The sequence below is a fragment of the Nesoenas mayeri genome (genome assembly GCF_963082525.1).
Source record: "Nesoenas mayeri genome assembly, chromosome: 30".
NCBI lineage: Eukaryota > Metazoa > Chordata > Aves > Columbiformes > Columbidae > Nesoenas > Nesoenas mayeri.
This window is the reverse complement of record NC_137564.1, coordinates 506,734-526,883: the sequence shown is the minus strand read 5'-3', so window position 1 is coordinate 526,883 and position 20,150 is coordinate 506,734. Positions and strand designations below refer to the sequence as shown.

Sequence of the window (20,150 nt, the reverse complement as noted above, 5' to 3'; positions counted from 1 at the left end):
CGCCTCCGCCCGCTCCTCAGTATGAACCCCGCGGGCTGCGGGGCCTCGGGGCTGCCCGGGGGGGGCGAGGCGAGCGGGGGAGCTGCGGCTGGGCCCGCACGGGCCCTGCTGGAGGCCCCAGGTGGGCGGTGCCTCCCCCTGAGGGGGCCGGTGGAGTCCAGCCCAGGAGGTGGTTCCTTGGCCTGAGTGTCGGTGGTTTCCAGCCCGATCCCCCCTTTCTAGCAGGTGGCGCTTTGGCTTTACCCTTGTTGCCTTTGGTGGTGTTTGTGGCACCTTCCCCCCCCCCGCCCAGTGCCACAGGTTGGCAGTGGGGTGAGGGTTCAATCCTGCTGGCTGCAGGTATAGGGGTGCTGAGGTTAATCATGTAATTAGGTCTGGGTGTCTCAATTGAGGTTATTTGGGGGCTGTGGGAACAGCTGAGGTGGGAACTGGACGTGCTCAGTGACACTCAAACATGGGTTTGGTGGCCACAAACAGCCCAAGGGACACTTATTGAAGAGAGAGTGACTTCCGAGGCTTGAAAATCATCACAGACCTTTTTAATGAAGCTATTCCTACATTTTGTGTCCAGTCTGTGAGATTCTCCGCACAAGTTTCATCCCTCGGAGGTGGTTTCAAGGGGGAGGTGAAGGATTAAGTTGCCCTAAAAGTCTCTGTGGGTTCTGTGGAGGTTTCCTGGACCGTCCACCTCGCTGTCACCGCTTCCAAATGCTGTCGAGGCAGCGATAGAAATGCTCCAATTGCACATTTGCTTAAGTACATTTGTGGATCGGTGCCATCCGAGTCCCCTCTGGTGTCCAGCCGGTGACTCCACGTCTCCCTCGCATCAATTGTCTTTAATAATGAACTTATTATTGCGATTATATCTTTAATAATGAACTCCTTGCTGTGAGTAATTGAGGGCTGGTGGAACGCACGGCTTTTAACTGCCTGCAATACAGGAGATAGTGTGGTTAAAACGGGTAATGCAGGTTTTTATTAACATATTTAACAAAAATACAAGTGTTGATTTAGAGTTAACATCTTCAGCATACTTTGAAATGTTACTTTAATGTAGAACTCCCGTGAGTTTGGGCAGCGCTGTGCTCCCAAATGGAGCCCCTCGCCGTGCCACCCGTGCGCCGCTAGGAGGTGATTTGTGAGTCTGTAGCTCGTTAACAAGCGTATTAATTTTCTTCTGCTGGTCTTCAGGAGCTGCCGGTTGTTCTTCCCGCTTTGCACAACTCGCCAGGCCGCTGCGGGGCTGTTTCTCCATTCACCAGGCTCTCCGCCACCTGTAAATCACACACACATGCGACGCAAAGGGTTCGGTTGTGCCACCGGTAATAATAACAAACACCGTTATCGCCAGGTAGGCATTTGTGTTCCTGCTGGTGCTTTGCAGCCTCTGCCTTAGGTGGAGCATTATTATTGAACAGACTAATAGGCATTTTCACTTGGCTTTTTCAAAAAATAAAACCTGGAAGGAGAAACTGAATATAAAGTGATTTTATTGCTGAAGCGAAGGGGACAACAGCCCGTCGCTCTGGCACGGCTGGTGACAGAAAGGTGACGTTTGTAAGCGCGATTCAGGTGTCAAGAGCAGCCAGGATTTACCAACAGAGCTTTTTATGACTGACTGATGACTATTTACCGCTGAAAAAGCCATCTGTGAATCGCAAACTTGGTTTCTTCCTTGCTTGGAAATGCGACGTGTCCTCGACCTGAGGTAAAAATGCAAAGTTTAAGAAAGAAACGGTCAAAACTCCCCAGGGGTGTCAATGTCCAGTGTGTGTTTTCTGCAAATTGATGTTAATGACGAGGAAAACGCAGCTGCTCTGGATCACATCACTGAGTTACTTCTCATGTTTGCAGGAGGAAACTCCAGTTTCTTTAGGAATAAGGATAGTTGTGAAATACGTATGGTTTAAAACGCAACGCACAGGTGGACCAGTCCTGAAGGAACGCCGAGATTATCTGCAAAACGTGAGCTAATTACTAAGGCAAACGACCTGTCACGGCAGCAGAAACCCGCTCAAGGGAGGTCTTAATAAAACCGGAGCGAGAGGCCTCCAGGACTCAGGGTTTGGCCCGGGATCAAGATGTTTCTCTGCAGGAAGCTGTTGTGGCCATAAAAACGTCTGTCCTTTTAATCAGGGGTTTGTTTCTCTTGTCAAGTCCCGGCTGAGATTTCCCTTCGCAGCTTCTCCAAACATCTGGTTGTTGTCACGTCATTATTATCAACTTTGGAGTGAACGATCGGGCTCTCCCATGTTATGCAATTGCTTTGAATGTTATGAAGTTATTAAAAATAATAAACGTGGGGTTTTGTCCTGGTTTCAGCAGCAAGCCATAAACACGAGGCTTAGCGTATCCCCCAACCGTGGGTTTTACCAGCGATCTGTCGCGAGATTTGTGGTGAAATGTGAAAGTTGTCTAAAGCCTCATTTATTTCTACACGTGTAGGTATTTAACTCCGGCTGCTGATGGAATCGCGATACAGTCGCGGTGGTTTATGTGACAATTAAAGAACAATAATGTGGTTTGCGCACACCAATGTGGTTGCAAGGCGCTGTCGACACGTGCGCCGCAGATGATCCCGTCGCCAGCTCCGCGGCAATTAACGCACCCAGAGCTGCTGCTGTGTGAGTTTCAGACGATCGCCGTCCTCTTTGACATTCGAATTCTGATTTTTGAGATGCTTTCAGAAGGAGACAACCTGCTCTTTGTGTTAGTTATACGACCGGAATGAAAACATGAGCGCGACGCAAAGGGCTTGAACCTACTCCTGAAGATGTTTTGTGCTTTGTGTGACCTCAGGACGAATAACACGAACAGAACACACTTGGTTCTGCAAACACATTACAGATTCAAAAATCTCATCCCTAAAAAGGCCACAAGCTTGAAACTTCTCCAGCGCCGTGGAGAAATAATCGCGAACTCAGGCTACAGCTGGTTTGTGTCTTATATGAACTTTCTGATACGTACGTCATCCCGTTTATAAAGGATTAATAACTATAATTCATTCTCTTGATGGTGCTTTTGTACAAGGACGCTCGGTAGAAGATGAGACCCAAATTCCACGCGCTGTAACACGTCACGTGTAGGACATCAGTTTAATCGGGAGCTTACGCTTTATGTTCTGCTTGTAATCAAAGGAATTGGTGTAATTGTTGGCAGACCCAGTGCAGGCTCTAAAAGCTGAAAACAAAGAGTTTTTATTACATCCATGTTGGAAGAAACACGATCGACATGTCAATAAGAATTCTCTGCTTCGCTACAGCATGTTTGGGAACTCGGGGATGACGCTTCGCTGAGATTGACGTTTCGATGCAGGATGCCTGTGCTTGCCAATTTTTAATTATTTTAATACGAGCCGCGTTTTATTTTGTAGTCCAGCCCTATTTCCAACTCCCGCAGGTGCTAAGTGTTGAGAACAACACTCAGAGAGCGGCATTTTTGCGCAATAACTCGCACAAAACACTTAGGGGTGTGAAGAGGTTACCAGAGCGTGTTTGTCTCATTCGGGGGGAAAAGGCTCTGTTACTAAACAAGAAATGGTGAATTCTAGGTTGTTTATTAAGTCTCCCTGACGCTCTCTTGGCTTCATTAAGGGAATTGCTAAATAGTCGTGTTGTTTCAGCACCGGTTGGTTTCTTTGCTGTCTGTGGAAGGCAGAGAAGTGGGACAGGGCTGTAAAATGTGTAAAACCCTCTCTCAATGTTTTGCAGATGACAGAAGTAACGTCACCCAGGAAGTACCGTCCTTTAATAAAATACCTGGGAAACAACAGACTAATTCTTATCAGGGAGAGTTTAGCACAATCCAAGCTTTGAGAGCTACGTTTCTGCTGCGTTTCTGTCCCACCGAGTTGGGAAAGCTGAATATTACCCTGTTTTTATCTCGTCCCCGCGCAGCCCCGGCCGTGCTGGATCCTCCCCTTGGCATGGGCTCCCGGTCCAGCCCCCTCGCTGCTCTATAAATCACCCTCCGTCGCCTTTTCCTGCGCAACCGTCCAGCCGTCGGCCCCCGATCACCATGGGTAAGGGATCCGCTGCTCTTTGCCGCCCTTCGGACTCGTTAGCGGGGGGTTCGTTAGCGCCCGGGAAGGAGAAACGCGCGGCTGAAGTTTCCCCAGCTGTTAAAAGGTTGATGTCTTTAAGCTGTTGGAACCCCCGTGGTTTTAAATAAGTGGCTTTAACGCTGTGGTCAGCGCCTTTTATCCCACCGTTAAATGTCTCTTTTAGCACCTCGGTGTTTATGATAGAAACAGAAAGACGCACTTGGACTTGGGTTGATTGTGAGCGACGCTGGGGAAGGTTCCTGGGAAACTGAGGGCTGGAATTTAACCTCTTTGTTTGTATTTTTGTGATAGGACGTGTAGTTTTTAAGGACTTTCATTTTTAGACACACAGACAGGAAATGGAGGAAGGGACTGAAGGTTTTATTTGTATTAATGTCTTACTGTGTCGTTTGCACGGTGGACACTTAAACTGTTGTCACAGCACGGAGAAGATCGTGGACGTTGGTTAAAAAACCCTCTCATTCCACAGGCAAAACCAAGAATTCAGACTCAGCCAAAGCGAGTCTGGTTATCAACCTGGGGCGAACGCTTCTCTCTTTGCGTTTTTATAACAGTACAAAGGAAACTATATCCATGTCGCTATGCTTTCTAACAAACTGTAGTTCTAGTTCTGTGACCGGTTTTGTCGGCGGCGCGCGAGGATTAAGTTAAATACTGCGCCTTAAAGCGTAAAAACCAGCGTGGTGGTGACTGAGGATCGAGTCTTGGGCTGCTATTCAATGACAGGATGGATCGGTAAAGTCCGCTTGCGTAATTTCTTGCTGGGAAAGAGTTAATTCCTGGAGGAATGTGCTGCTTATGGTCTGTGTCTTGTCATGCCCGGAGTCCAGCTGATAAAACAATTGATTCTTTTCCCATTTGTGTGTTGGGTTCGGCAGTTTAGCACGACCACACCTTGACTTCTGAGGGCTCCCGATTCCCCAGGCTCTGCAAAAAGCCCAGGTCGGGCTTATTGCACCTCAACTTCAGCTCTCAACAGAGGTGCCTCATTTATTTACTCATGAAGAGGCTGAAGATTTCTACTGTAAAACCCCACAAATAAAAAGCAGAGTCTTTCCTGCTGTTAAACCCAAACTATCAAACTGTTGGGCCGCTCAGCTCCAGCAGGACAGGGAACTGCTGGGGAGAGTCCAGCGCAGCCACCAAGATGCTGGAGGGAGTGGAGCATCTCCCGTGTGAGGAAAGGCTGAGGGAGCTGGGGCTCTGGAGCTGGACAAGAGGAGCCTGAGGGGGGACTCATTGCTGGGGCTCAAGATGGAAAGGAGCAGTGTCAGGAGGATGGAGCCAGGCTCTGCTGGTGACTACCGGGGACAGGACAAGGGGCAATGGGTGCAAACTGCAACACAGGAGGTTCCGCTGGCAGCTGAGAAGCAACTTGTTGGGGTGAGGGTGGCAGAGCCTGGCCCAGGCTGCCCAGGGAGGGTGTGGAGTCTCCTTCTGTGCAGACATTCCAACCCGCCTGGACACCTTCCTGTGTAACCTCAGCTGGGTGTTCCTGCTCCATGGGGGGGTTGCACTGGATGAGCTTTCCAGGGCCCTTCAACCCCTCACATTCCGTCATTCTGTGATCAAGGAATCCCTCGGCGTGAATTTACTCCGAAACTGTGCTTTATGTTTTTTTACAACCTGTCATAAGCCTATAAACCTCATTATCCAGGCTGAACATAGTTATAGAATGGCTGTAGGCAGCAGTGACAGAAGGAACAGGGATGTTGTTGTCGGCTCTCGGTGTGTATATACAGATAACCGCACAGGAGCGAGGGGGAATCAGCCTCACGTTGTCTTCATTTGTGCAAAAAGGAAAACGGTGTGATGAACAGTGAGAGCCAAACGTGAATATTCACCCCGTAAAATCCACCCGTGAGCTGTTGGTGATGGAGGAACGGCCGTGGATTCGGGAAGACGAAGGCGGATGGGAAGAGAATTTACGTGCAACGCTGGCAGACGCACAGTGGAACAAAGATCTTGATGCTTTCAGTCCTTGCTGATATTTCCCAACCACGTTTTGCATCCTGGTGTTCAAACCGCACCAGCAGCTGCCGGATCCACCATGAGCCACACGAACATCGTTAATTAACCCTGGATTATTAACATGGCAGCGTCAATATTCCCATTAACATGTCGCTACAAGATGGTACAAATCAACGTTTCGTGATAAAGCCAGATTCTGTGTTCACAACTGACATGGAAGGGCCTCACCCCCCTGAAATCTTCACACAGAACAGAACAAAAGTGTTTGAACAAGGTGAGAGGGAAGAACGTACATGTGAGGAGGAACAGAAAACATTCATCATCTTGCTGGGTGTTTTCTCTGGAAAACAATTTGGCCCAAATCGTCTGTTTTTCCGAGTAATCAGCAGAAAGCTGCGTTTGCAATGCTGATAAAGCTGCGGTCTAACATGCACTGAGCTCCTGCTAATTTAGGTGATTGAGAAAATTGGAAGAAAGTTTGAATTACGGCCTTGGCATCAACAGAACAAAGCAAACCTCATATTTTGTGTTTCTGCATGAAAACATTTCACAAAGAACGGGCAATTAAAGCTGAAGTGCTAAGTGACTCTTCTTGAGCAGCTGCGGCGTGTCAAGTCATGGGATGGCTCAGCCGCTCCGGCACCAGAACGGCAGAGATTTCGCTCCCGTTTAACCTAAAAACATGCGACAGGTTGTACCTGCCCCTTAGAGCAACATTTCAGGCTCAGATTTCCTTAATTTTAGCCAACAAGCCTTAATTCCAGCCAACAACATATTGATGCAACCCCGACACATCTATTGGCCGTGTTAGGGTAGAAATCAGAGATTAGACTGACTCCTTTCTTTTTCTCTCCAATCAGCAAAATGCGGAGCCTGCGGTCCAGGATACGCGACTCCTCTGGATGCCATGAAAGGCAAGTGTTTTTTAACATCTTTTCTAAATCCAAGCCAACCAGGAACTGGTTTTAAATTAGGTGAAGACTAAGACGCCTTCCAAAGCGGCTCGTTAGTCAGCAAAGCCAAGGAGACTTTAAATACCCGAAGAGATTTGATTTCATTTTGCACATTGGGCTCGTGAGCTCTGTTACATTAAACCACAGGGACTCTGGGTTCAGACTTATAGTTTTAATAGTGTCCAAACTTCACCTCGAGGCTTCTGATATGTTTTAAAAGCCTTAATTTTATAGCATGGAAATGCAAATACTGAGGAGAAATCCCAGCTTAACAGAGAGGTGAAATCTGGGGAAGGTGAACTGTAGGTTTTGGTCAAAATTGGGCGCGTTCAATGAGATTTGTGTGTTGCAAGGTCCGCGGGAGGAGATCGTGTACCTGCCCTGCATCTACCGGAACACGGGCGTCGAGAAGCCCGACTACTTGGCCACGGTGGACGTCGACCCCAAATCTCCGCGCTATTGCCAGGTACCCACGTGTCGAACCTCGAGAGACACTGAAGCATTTTGGTGCTTCGTATCGTTATTCGATGTCTCCTTAGAGTCTTGTAAAGCTTTGGATTAAGTGTATAGCGTAGAGCACGTATAGAATGGTGATGTCCAACTTCTCCCGCTCTGCAGCTTCAGCTCTGTGTGTCTCGGGCTGAATCCGCTCCCTGAATAACAAACAGCAGATTCCTTCTGCTCTTTATTAATTGATGCTTCCACACAAAGACCCGTCTCTTTGCCTAGGGGGGAGTAAAGCTCGAGCAGACTGAATCTTAAGCCCGGCTTTGGCTTTGCAGGTGATCCACCGCCTGCCCATGCCCAATCTGAAGGACGAGCTCCATCACTCCGGCTGGAACGCCTGCAGCAGCTGCTTTGGGGACGCCACCAAGAGCAGAAATCGCCTCATTCTCCCCAGTCTCATCTCCTCTCGGGTTTACGTGGTGGACGTGGGAACGGACGCGCGAGCTCCCCGGATCCATAAGGTCAGTTTAGGTGACTTTAAGCTGGCTTTTTATTTCTGAGGTTTTGAGGAGGATAGGAGAGCCAGAACACTTAGGGAAACTTTGGTCAAACATGTGGGAGTTTGGAAATTCCTGCAGTTTATTGATAAAATAAACTGACTGTGGAACGTGAGGGAACCGTTAAGTGGTTTTTGTGCCAACCCAGCTGCCTGCAAACGATCTCATTCAAAATCTTTCCGTTTCGAGTTCTGCAGAACCTCTCCAGCCTTTAACTATTAATGCAGTGGAATAAAACCCCTCAAGGGCTCTGCTCATACAGTGAATTTTCATTCAAGCCTCAAAGCCTTTTATTTTCCCCTCTGAGCTGCTGGTGCTCCAGTGAGTGTTGTTGCCTGAATATCGCACACGTGATGTTTCAGCCACTGCTACTAATTAACACAAACGCAGACGTTGGTGTCTCGCTGGTGCACGAATTTGCTTCGAACCATTCACTGTCTATATTTTGACGAACAAATCAATGTTGCGGTGCAGAGGAGAAAGGTGGAAGTGGCGTTCTGCGTCACCGTGCGTTATCTCATTGTATTAACAGATCGTTGAGCCGGTGGAGTTGTTCTGGAAGGGGAACGTGGCTCATCCTCACACCTCGCACTGTCTGGGCAGCGGTGACATCTTAATCAGCTGCTTGGGAGACCCTGCTGGCAACGGAAAAGGTATTAAACCCCTTTGAGAGAAGTATTTGTGCTCCCAAAGTACAGGCTGAGGCATTTATAAGAGCTTCCCGTTCTTCTGCGCGCTGGTTAATTAACCGTAGAATAAATACTTGAGTGACCAGGTGAGCTGTGTGGTCTTTGCCAACCCAAATCCCCTTTGTCTTGTTGTCTCGCAATAATCCAAGCTTTACAGCACCTCTGGATTGCGTTTGCTATTGAAACCTTTAGAAGGATTCTTGCGTGTAAATTGTGTTACCTACTGGGTTACAAAAGGTACGAGCACTTGGAAGAAATGTGCTTCAGGTGGCAAGTGGGGAACCTGCTCCTCTTCATGGGGTTTTTCTCTTCTGGATGGCAGGCAAACGTGTCCTTGAATAGATGCACATTATGTACGTAATTCAAAGTGACCAGCAGAGAAAACCAGAGGCGACTCCTCCAGGGTCTTCTCTAAGACATCCCTTAATTGAAACATACTCTAGGAGGGGCTAATGGATTTATCGGAATGACTTGAGTAGAAACAGAGCAAACGGAAGCTTAAAAAAGACATGATGGTGTGATAAAGTTCTTTAAAAATCCAGCTTTCCTGTGCTTTAGTCCAAGAGAATCACAGAATTCTGCCCACGCGCTGGGTTGCATTTTACAGCGTGTTTCGAACATTTAAATATTGTGAATCTGGATGTCTTGTAACATTTGTGGGTTTTTATCTATCAGGTGGTTTTATTTTGCTGGATGGAGAGACCTTTGAAGTGAAAGGGAATTGGGAGAAAGGGGACAAGGTACCACCCTTGGGTTATGATTTCTGGTACCAGCCGCGCCACAACGTCCTCATCAGCACCGAGTGGGGAGTGCCGAAGGTCCTGGCAGATGGATTCAACCCCGCCGACGTCGAGAGAGGTGAGGGAGCGTTTGCTTCAACCCTCCCAAGCGATTCTTCATCGCAATAACATCTGATTTGTGTCCGTCCCGACCCTTCAGGGCATTACGGCCGCCACATCAACGTGTGGGACTGGAGCTCCCGCACCTTCATCCAGGCCATCGACCTGGGGAAGGGCTCCATCCCGCTGGAGATTCGCTTCCTGCACGACCCGGCCGCCGCAGAGGGGTTTGTGGGGTGCGCTCTGAGCGGCGCCGTGCATCGCTTCTACAAGACCGAGGTGAGTCGGGGCACCACGGCAGACGCAGGAGCTCAGCCCTCATCTCAGAAACCCGCTGATACCAAGGGAATAGTAGCTCTTAAGTCCAGTCTAATTCTAGCCAAGCTTTAACACTGCGCCGGAGAGCAAACGTAACGCCAGCGTGCACACAAGCCAGGGGGAACTGATTAAGCAAAGCGACGGTCTCTTCCAACCGAAATAGGTTCTATGGTTGTACAATCTTGCTGTTGTAGAGGGCGAGCTGGGGACAGGCAGCACCCCAAGCTGAAGGAGATCCGCCAAGTTTGGTTCTGCTGCCGTTACCGCGGTCGGAGACGTTGTTGTGTAGTTTAATCATTAACGTTCTCGCTGGCCTCACCCCTTTGCAGCCTGCGTGTCACCTCTGGACGGGACCTATTCACCGCACAGCACTGTTTGCTTCTCCCCGTTCCGTCAGGCGCGGCCGAGCCATCGCGGCACACACCGCAGCGATAATAACGCTGTGTTCTCTCCTGTGCCTTCCGCAGAAAGGGGACTGGGCGGCGGAGAAGGTGATTGAAGTCCCCAGCAAGAAGGTGCGAGGATGGCTCCTCCCGGACATGCCAGGTTAGTGCGTTTGGGGAAGAAACGGGGTGTTGTCCTCGGCCATTCCCTGCTCCGACGTCGCTTTTTGCAAAATCTTATCCTTAAATAGCAAACACATCCCTCATAAAATACTATAACACATTTCTATTGAGTTCTTTATGCGACGCTACTGATGTGACGACATCAACCTGGAGATTTCTCCATCAAAATACCTGGAGTTTGGGTCCTTCAGCGAGAGCTCGTGGTGTTCAGGGTCAGTCCCAGGAACGCTGGTGGTTCATTGGGTTTCCAGGGATGATTGTGGTTGTTCAGCCCATATCTTAACATATTTTCCTGAGGCTACTGCGTGTAGAATTTTGAAAGGTAACAACCGGCTTGTGGTTTTGTTTGGTGCTGGTCCCGTTTCCTCACTTTGCTACTGGATATTTCCGTCAAGGTCTGATCACCGACATCCTCATCTCGCTGGACGACAGGTTCCTGTATTTCAGCAACTGGTTACATGGGGACGTGCGCCAATACGACATCTCCGACACCCGCCGGCCGCGCCTGGTGGGACAGGTGAGGAGAAAACACCCATTCACAGCGGCTCTAGAATTATCCTGTTCCTTTGCGAGCCAACACCTTTTCTGACTCTCCCTCGACTGCAGGTGTTTGTGGGGGGCAGCATCACCAAAGGGGGACCCGTGACCGTGCTGGATGACAAGGAACTGCAGTGTCAACCGGAGCCTTTTGTCATCCAGGTGAGTTTTCCAGACACACGATTATCCATTTTGAAATATCCTTTGCTTCTCTTTTTTGTGCTTTTCAGCCTCATCTTGAGCGCCTTGTTCTCTGCTGCAATTTCAGGGGAAGAAGGTGCCGGGTGGACCTCAGATGATCCAGCTCAGCTTGGACGGGAGGAGATTGTACGTCAGCACCTCCCTCTACAGCGGCTGGGACAAGCAGTTCTACCCAGATCTTGTCAGGTAAGAAACCTTTGCGTTGTCTTTGCGTGCGTCTGCGTGACTTTATATTTGTGGGAATTAAGGGAGATGATTTTCCAGATGGCCACGGGAGGGCAGAGCGCAGCCTCCCAGTTCATCTCAGCAGCAATTAATGTCAGTTTTCACTCGTTCATCGCTAATTTGTGGCTGCAGGTTCCACCGAGGCGATGTGACTCACTTTGAGACCCGCAAAACCCCAATTTCAATCCAGGGTTCTTTCCGTTTGACATTAAACGCGGACAAATCCCGCCCGAATATGCAACGACGAGGAATCCTCTTCCCAATTTCTGTTCTCTTGGCCTTTTTTCAGGGAAGGCTCCGTGATGCTGCAGATCGATGTGGACACGGAAAGAGGCGGATTGAAAGTCAATCAAAACTTCCTGGTGGATTTCGGGAAGGAACCTGACGGGCCCGTCCTGGCCCATGAGATTCGTTACCCTGGCGGAGACTGTAGCTCTGATATCTGGGTTTAATCATTAATGGAGCTTTTTTGGTGATGGAGACGCTGTTCTTAAATATCACAACCCCATCAGCAGGATCATTCCATGGGTTTGGGGCCAAAAGGCTTCATTTGCTCATAAAGTGCTTTGCATGGCATAAAAATCACACACATCTCATCCGTAGCCACATGTTTCTAGAGCCGCGTTATATTTTAACACACGGGCACTGTTGTTATAAAAAAATCAACTATAAAATTGTTCTTCAACTCAGGTTTGGTATTTTTTAGCATTTTCTGTTATAAAGAATATAAAATGTAGGGTCATTTCAGAAAACAACCTGCGGATGATCTTACGAGCGGCCACAGCTGAACGTTTCCTGCTCTTCGCTCCCGGATTGTTAATTTGAGGTGGCAGATTAATTGGTGTTTCTGCTCCCAGGTCGCATCCAAAAGGAGCAGATGTGTTTATATAAAAAATAGAGAATATTTGGGGTGTTTTCAACAAGCATGAGAGGGCAGCAAGATCTGTTGTAAGCTGGGAAGGTTGTAGAATGGAGAAGTTGAAGCCAGAGCAGTTGGGGTGAGAGTCACCATTAAAAGAAATAGATGTTTTGGGGCTTTTGCCTTGAGATCTCCAGTCTGGTGAAGAATAAACTGTTGAGTTGAGGAGTGGGGAAGTGCCTTGAGATATGCAGAGGAGTCTAAAATGGGTCCTGGGGCTTGGGATGTGGGTGGGAGATGTCCCTGCGCTTTAATTAGCAAGTTTAAATTAATTAGCAAACCCCACAGCTGCGTTTGGTGAAGGGTGTCAAGTGCAGGGAAAGCCAAAGGGGATTGACCAACAAACTCTGGGAATGAGTGGGAGACTAACGAGCTGCTTAATTAGCAGGTGCAAGGCAATATGAACAAGGCGATGGCAGGAGCACAACAGCACCCGATGTCGCAGCAAAGCAAGCGCGGGGGATGGCGCTGGAGCGGCTACAGGTGCGTTCTGTCCATCCTTTGCGTATCTTAAAGTCAGCCCCACAAAAACCCCCACAGTTGCTTTGGGTGATACCAACACAACAGTGCTTTGACAGGACGGGTTTGTTTGGGGCAGAAGCAGCACAAATAGTTGCCAAGTTCTCCTATAAAATACACAAAAGAGAAGGAGCAAAGCAAACAAGTGCTAGACTCTTGCTGGAGGACCTGGAGGCATCTGGCACAACCAGGGTCCTGCCTGAAGCGGCTCGTTCCCCACAGCCAGTGTTTGGTGGCCCCAAAACCAGCATGACAGGCTGCACTGAAATGAGACACGGGAAGGTGCAGCTGATGCACAGAACACTTTTATTGGTGGTTGAAGCAGAACACAAAGCAAAGCAGCGTCAGGGAACAGGCCCCTCTCTCCACCATCCTGCACCTCGTGCTCCTTGGCCGTGTCTCGGTCGCCCTGAACCGGGAGCAGCCGCCGAGAGCTCATGCCGGGGGAAGAGGCTCCAGGAAGGACCCGGCTGGGGAGCGGGAGCTCGGCCACACCGGGCGCACGGCTGCCCTTGGCCTCGCTGTGCCCCAGCGTCCTTGTCACCGCTCCGCTGACCCAACCCCAGCTCACGTTAGCAGAACCCGAGACCCCAGACCCAATTACCCCACGCTCTTCGTTAACGGCCGCGCAGTGGAAGAGCGAGGAGGAGGGAACCTGGCTGGCACGCTCAGGAAAAGACCTCGGTGGTGGCATCTCCGCAAGGGAAGTGGATGGCATTAGCCAGGCACGGCCCGCAGGGCTCCTTTCCGAAATCCACCAGGAAGTCCTTGTTGACGGTCAGGCCTCCTCTCTCGGTGTCCACATCGATCAGCACCATGACGGCGCCTTCCCTGCCGGGGGACACGAGCACGGCCGCTCCAGCCCAGCGCACGGTGGGAGGTGCCGGAGCAGGGACGCGGCTCCCGGAGACCCGCGGTGACTCCAGCCCCGTCAGCCCGAGCCCCCGACGCTCTCCCCAGCAAAGTCCCGACCCTGCAGCTCCGCGCCGGCCCAGCCAGAGCCGCTGGGACTCACCTGCCCGGGAGGTTCCACCCCAGGGAGCCGTGGGGATGATGTCGGGACAACCTGTCCCCCCGCAACCCCGGCCAGGCCCTTGTCCCCCCAGCCCGGGCGCCGTTCCCGTCCCCGGCCGTGCCCCCGAGGCCCCTTTGCCCCAAGCCCTCCTCACCGGACCATGTCGGGGTAGAACTGCCTGTCCCAGGCGCTGTAGAAGGAGGTGGTGACGTACAGCCTCTTGCCGTCCCGGCTGAGCTGCAAGCGGCTGGGGCCGCCGTACACCCTGCGGCACTGCGGGCACGGCAGAGCGGGGCTGTCAGCCGCTGGCACCGGGCGCCGAGCCCCGTGGGCACCGCAATGGAGCCGCAGCCCAGAGCCCGGGCAGCCCCAGCCCAGCTGCGCTCACCTTGATCACCAAGGGCTCGGGCTGGCACTTCAGCTCCTCGTCCCGGCACACGGCCACGGGCCCACAGCGCACGATGCTGCCTCCCACGAACACCTGCGAGCGGGGCAGAGGGGCCATGGCACCCGGTCCTGCGCAGGGACCCGGCGCTGCCGGCCCTGCTGCCCCCGCCTCACCTGTCCCACCAGCCGGGGCTTGCAGCCCCTGGTCAGCTCGTACTGGCGGACGTCTCCGTGCCACCAGTTGCTGACGTACAGGAACCGGTCATCCGGGGAGATGACGATGTCCACGATGAAGGCTGCAGCACAGAACAAGCGGCTCCAGAGCTGCCCCAGGGAAGCAGCTCCAGCTCGGGGGGTGCGCAGCCCCCAGTCCCACCCAGCAGCCCCCTCGGGTCCCCCCACACACGGCGCCACTGCAGCCACACCAACCTGGCATCCTGGGCATGATCCAGCCCGTCACCTCCTTGTCCGGGATGCAAATTGCTTCTTCCACCTCCCAGCAGTCTCTCTGCACGGGGAACACGGGCAGCGCGAGCTGAGCCCCCTCTGTGCCCCCCAACCCGTCCTGCCGGCCCCCCGCTGGCCCCAGCCCGGGGCTCCCCGCTCGCGCAGACACTCGCCTGGCACTTGAAGAAGCGGTAGATGACGCCGCTCAGGGCGCAGCTGACGTAGCCCTCGGCAGCGTTACGGTTGTGCAGGAATTTCACGCTCAGGGGCAGGGAGTCCTCCCCCAGGTCGATGCACTGGATGACCCTGCGGCACGACAGGTTCCACACGTAGATGTTGCGCCCGAAGATCCCTGGGGAAAAGGGAAACCGAGTCATGAGAGGGGGATCTGCCCACGGGGACTCGTCGCTCCCCAAATCGCCCGCACACGGGGACGGCCACGGCAGCGACCGGCCAGACCGGGCAGAGAAACGGCAGCGGTTTGGGAGCAGCGGGAGAGACGAGGAGCCGCTCCTCCCATCCCAGCCCCGCGGGGGTTCTGGCTCAGCACCCCGGTTCCCTCACCTTTCTTGAGGTCGTCGGGGCAGAACCCGCATCCCACACATTTGAAGGCGAATCCAGATGTGCTGATCAGGACGTCGAGGCACGGCTGGAACCAGAACTGGTAGCCGCCCGCGGGAGACTCGCAGTCCTTCTCCCAGTTCCCCTTCAGCTCAAAGTTGTGTCCATCCAGCACCACAAACCCACCTGCCGCACAAAAGGGGACGCGTGACAAACCGCAGGCTGCGCCGCCAGCCCAGCCCGTGTGTCCGCGGGGTCACTGGGGACAAAGCACCTTTGGAGTTGCCGGCCGGGTCTCCCACGTTGGCAATGAGGACGTCACCGCACGGCAGCTGGCGGGGGACGTTGAGGTAGCCCTTGTCACACGTCCAGAAGACGCACTCGGGCGGGATGATCTGCAAAAGGGACGCACGGCGCTCAGGCTCCCGCCGCTCCGCTCCTGTCCCGCTCCCCGGCACAGTTTGCCAGCGCAGATCTCGCACCGTCCCCAGCACCCGCAGCGGTTTTGTCCCCGAGAGACCCACTTGCTGGGACTGCTCCCTCTGCACGACACCAAGAGCAGCGACCCCGACTCCAACAGCCCCTCTGTCCCCTCCCGGCCGTGGGACACGGGGTGTGCGCGACTTCCAGCCACCAGAACAGAGACAGGACGGCGGGGACGCTCGGAGCCTCCCCGGCTGGGAGCGACAGAGGGACCCGTGTCCCAGCTCCAGAGCGCCGAGAGGAGATGGACAGAGAACCTTCTACCCGGGACGGCCCCAGAAGCACCAGTTCCCAACTCCTTCCCAGGAACTCGTCGCCGGGTCCCCCCCGGCATACCTTGCACAGCCGGGGAGTGTGGCACCGGGACCCCACATCCACCACGTAAATGCGGGAGGAAATCAAACCGGGCAGAATCAGCTTGTTCCATCGCTCGTCATCATATTCGGGGCAGACGCAGACAGTGATCCAGCCCGATGAATGCAGCTCGTCCCCGAGGTTGGGCATGAACAGGCGGTGGATCACCTAGGCGGTCAAGGCAGAGTTAGGCTGGGCTCAGGGGACATGGGGACCCTCGTGCTGCACATCCTGCTCTCTCAGCGTCTTGCTTGCCCGGGGCTGGTTCAGCCTCCAGAGAGGAGGAGACACTGCTCCCAGCCCTGGGCTCCGCGCTGCAGCAGGAGCCGCGTGTGGCTGGAGCCGTGGGGTTTGCTCGGGAATTCCTCCCATATGCCACTCAAATTGGGACAACCAGGCGTGCACAGAAACGCCGATTATCGCCCTGACACAACCGTGTGCTGCTCTGCACACCCCTCCTGCACCCGGAGCTCACGGCGGATTCGGGACTTTAAGGAGCCGCTCTTGGCTCTAAGGTGCATTTTCTGCTGAGCTCCTGTAGCGATGGGCGGCTGGGCTCAGACCCACCTCCGTGCTGGGGACAACCCGACCTGCAGCTTCAGCGCCGGGAAATGCCCGTTTCCCATGCGGGTGGCCCCAGGTTGGCCCAGAGCACAACAGAACGGCTCCGAAACGGCAGCATGAGAGCAAGAGGTGCAAGTCTGCAAATTGCTGCAGCTCTGAAGCCCCGACTCAGCGGGAGCATCTCCCTGCAGAGCAGCACCCATGGGTGACTGAGCCCCAGAGCTCCCGGCAGCACCGAGATGCTCTGGAAGTGAGTTGGGAAGTGAGTGGGAGCCGCCCCATCCCCGGGACAGCGAGAGGGGACGATCAGCCAGAGCCGGGCACGCAGAGCAGAGCGGGACAGAGGAGCCGGCGCGGGGCACACGCGGAGCCGGCAGCGGGTTCCCGCAGCCCGGTGACAGCGGTACCTGGCCATAGCAGGGCGAGCAGGGGTCGAGGTCGATGACAGCCAGGAAGTCAGGCTTCTCAATGCATGTATTCCTGTAGGTGCAGGTCACGTAGGCGACGTCCTCCCGAGGAACTGCAGGAGAGAAGGTGCTGTTAAACCCACCCGGTGCCGCACAGGGCAGGAAAAGCTGCCGCAGGCTCGCAGAGGGTACTGGGCTGATTTTTGGGATGCTACAAGCCCCTCATTGCTCAGGACCACCTCTCCACCCCAGTTCTGATCCTGACCCAGGGGCGGCAGCACAACAGCCGTGGGTCCCCACAGAGTCACCGTTTGCTCCGGTTTGGAAGGGGCTCAGCAAACACGGGGGATTCCTGGTGGTCTCGCTCCCACGGAACTCCCTCCTGACCCCCCCGGTGCTCTACCTGGTAGACAGCACCCTCCTTTCACAATGTCCTGGCAGGTCTGGAACTGCTGGCACGGAACTTTGCATTTGTTTGCTGTGGGGAGAAGAGAACGACGTGAGGAACGGCCACGGCCTTGGAAGGTGCTGATTCTGAAGGTTCCGTCCCACCCCACAAAGCTTCTACCCCCCGGCTACAAACAGGGACAGACAGACAGAGCTGCCCCCAACCCCACGGCAGGACAGATGGACCAGCCGGGGAGACACAATGGGTTCTCGTCTGCATCAGCCCCAGCTCTGCCATCACACAGTATGGAGGGGGACAAACCCGGTCCTGTGGGACTGGGTGTCACTGGGACTGTCACCCCTGGTCCCCATGGGACTAGGTGTCACCGAGGATGTCTGCAGAGGGACAAACATGGTCCTGTGGGACTGGGTGTCACCGGGGACTGTCACCCTGCGTCCCCGTGGGACTGGGTGTCACTGGGACAGTCACCCCTGGTCCCCATGGGACTGGGTGTCCCTGGGGATGTCACCCCTGGTCCCCCAGGGACTGGGTGTCCCCGAGGGGTCCCTGCACCCCTGTCTGATTCCAGGCGGTGGCTGCGCTGGCCGCAGCATCTCTCACCCATGCTGGAGCTGCGGGTCCCTCTCCTGCGAGCGGAGCTGCTGGCGCTGGAGCTGCACTCGTGTCGGTGTCGCCGGAGCGGGGTGTCTGGAGCTACGGCTGCTCCCGGGGGACTTTATATCCCAACCCAGGGGTGGGGGGACAAGGCGAAGCTGCCCAGGGAGGAGCCGTCGCTCCCCAGCGTTTGGGAGGTGCCAGCCCAGCACCACAGCTGGTTTCCGCCTTTACCAACCGCCAATCTGGGCCAGAAATCTGCTGTTCCGTGCAGGTCTGTTCCTCAAACGCCATCTCCCGTATCTGATCCCGGGCTCTGCTGCTCCCCGTGGGCTCCGCTGGCTCCGAGGCCTCATGTGCCAGCCCAGGAACAAGCTCAGCGAAGCCATCGCCGTCCCCGCGCCGCTGCCGCACCGACGTGCCGAGGCTGCAGATTCCAGGGAGGAACGAGGAGCCTGGCGAGATAATGGCCCCACCATTCGCCTCCTGGCCATTACCCGCGGTGGACACGCCGAGGCCACCAACGGCACCTCCGAAATGTGGCCCCTGAGCCAAGGCACGTCCCTGGCTCGGGCTGAGCTCCAGCATCTGCGCCATGGGCACCCCGGGGCTGGCACCAGTTCTGCACAGCACCCGGCACCAGCGTGGCCAAAATGGGAATAAACCGCCCCAAAACCCTGCGGGAGCAGCAGAGCCCCCGTTCCAGGTCCTGAGCGGTTGGACAGAAGAGCTGACACCACTAGAGACCCCCAAGCACCGTGGAATGTGAACGAACATCATGTCTCGTGGCAGAGCCGCTCCATCCGTGGGCAAATGCCACGGGTGGAGTGATCACCCCACGCAGGAATGTGGGAACATCCACCAGCGGAGAACCCCGGGAGATCCCGATCACAGGAGCCCGTCTGTCTCACCGGGACTGTCATTAGTGGCTCTTTGCTTCCTGTCGGCGCTTTAAACGCGCGACCATGGTGCAGCACCCAGCTGAAGCCAATTCTCTCATAATTAGCATGCAATCAGAGCCAGGTGGGCCCTGCTGGAAAACGCTGTTTTAGGCAGTAAAAAGATGTTTGTTGGGGTTTTGTTTTGTTTGTTTGTGGTTTTTTTGGTTTGTTTGAGGGGTTTTGGTTGTGGGGTTTTGTTTCCTTTGGTAGTTTTGTTTGCTTTGGTCTTTTTGTTTGTGGCTTTTTGTTTGTTTGTGGCTTTTTGTTTATTTGAGGGTTTTGTTTGGTTTGGGATGTTTTGTTTTTAGCTCATGCTCATTCTCACTCCTCCCAGAGAGCAACAGTTTCATTCCCAGCTGGAGGATCCATCATCCCCCCAACACCAGCTCCAGCACCATGGACCACAGCACCACGCTCAGGCCAAACTCAGGATGCAGCTCCATTTGCTGTTTGCAAGGCTGACTTTAAAATACGCAAAGGACGGACAGAACGCACCTGGGAGCTGCTCCAGCACGATCCCCCGTGTTTGCTCGGTGCTGCTTTGCCGCCACATCGGGTGCTGTTGCGCTCCTGCCGTCACCACGCGCATGTCACCTGCACCTTCTCCTTGCACCTGCTAATTAAGCAGCTCATCAGGCTTCTACTCATCCCCGAAGTTTGCCGGTCATCCTCTTTGGCTTTCCCTGCTGACGTCTTTGGCAGCCTTCGCCAAACCCAGCTGTGGGCTGTGGGGTTTGCTAATTTAATTAAGTTTGCTAATTAAAGTGCAGCTCAGCGCCGCCCCATGCCAGCGTGGGGGCGGCTCCCACCGCTGCCCCAAACCCACATCCTCGGGGTTGGGGGGAGTTTCAGCCGCTGGGGGGATGAGACGTGACTCCAGGACCCGCCGCGGGGACACGGGCCGTGAGTCACGGTTTTGGCAGCGCAATTTTTGCTGAATCAGCTCCTGCCTCGGCTCCTCCCGGCACCGGAGCAGCAGCCGCCACTGGGGGAATGAGCAGGCCCTGCAGATGCTCTCCCGGCTCTACCCTAAGCCCAGCCTAAACCAGTGCCCAAGGAGCAAGCACAGGGATCAGAGTCCAGCCTGTGGCACATGGGAGCGGAGTGAGTGACTTTGCTGCTGGAGATGAGAATACAAACCAGGGACACACACGCTGAGCAGACACCTGCACGTTCCAGGTTCC

General features: G+C 54.1%; 2 protein-coding genes across 3 annotated transcripts; one reads left to right on the top strand and one right to left on the bottom strand.

Moving 5' to 3' along the window:
- Nucleotides 1-3,979: 3,979 nt before the first annotated feature.
- LOC308051009 (methanethiol oxidase-like) lies at nucleotides 3,980-12,046 on the top strand. 2 transcript variants are annotated; one of them, XM_080361269.1, is made up of 12 exons: nucleotides 3,980-4,021; nucleotides 6,895-6,948; nucleotides 7,341-7,453; nucleotides 7,770-7,955; nucleotides 8,524-8,644; nucleotides 9,356-9,538; nucleotides 9,620-9,798; nucleotides 10,305-10,383; nucleotides 10,799-10,920; nucleotides 11,010-11,102; nucleotides 11,209-11,327; nucleotides 11,656-12,046. In XM_080361269.1, exons 1-12 carry the CDS (start codon nucleotides 4,018-4,020, stop codon nucleotides 11,816-11,818), a joined length of 1,416 nt encoding a protein of 471 aa, XP_080217395.1. In that variant the 5' UTR covers nucleotides 3,980-4,017; the 3' UTR covers nucleotides 11,819-12,046. The 2 variants fall into 2 exon arrangements, with proteins under 2 accessions (XP_080217395.1, XP_080217396.1); XM_080361270.1 differs by lacking the exon at nucleotides 3,980-4,021 and adding an exon at nucleotides 4,028-4,127.
- A 1,426-nt stretch (nucleotides 12,047-13,472) lies between these two features.
- On the bottom strand, nucleotides 13,473-18,622 carry LOC308050881 (methanethiol oxidase-like; the record flags this gene model as incomplete). The annotated part of the gene is made up of 12 exons (XM_080361096.1): nucleotides 13,473-13,635; nucleotides 13,974-14,092; nucleotides 14,208-14,300; nucleotides 14,381-14,502; nucleotides 14,636-14,714; nucleotides 14,827-15,005; nucleotides 15,218-15,400; nucleotides 15,489-15,756; nucleotides 16,034-16,219; nucleotides 17,023-17,135; nucleotides 17,426-17,500; nucleotides 18,238-18,622. The coding sequence occupies 12 exons, from the start codon at nucleotides 18,620-18,622 to the stop codon at nucleotides 13,473-13,475; spliced, it is 1,965 nt and encodes a 654-aa protein (XP_080217222.1).
- Between the last annotated feature and the right edge of the window lie 1,528 nt (nucleotides 18,623-20,150).

What these genes read in the sequence shown, in the direction of transcription:
- LOC308051009 (XM_080361269.1), top strand. An exon ending in AATCTCCGCGCTATTGCCAG is followed by an intron (nt 7,454 to 7,769) that starts GTACCCACGTGT and finishes TTGGCTTTGCAG; the next exon opens with GTGATCCACCGCCTGCCCAT. An exon ending in CCCCGCCGACGTCGAGAGAG is followed by an intron (nt 9,539 to 9,619) that starts GTGAGGGAGCGT and finishes CCGACCCTTCAG; the next exon opens with GGCATTACGGCCGCCACATC.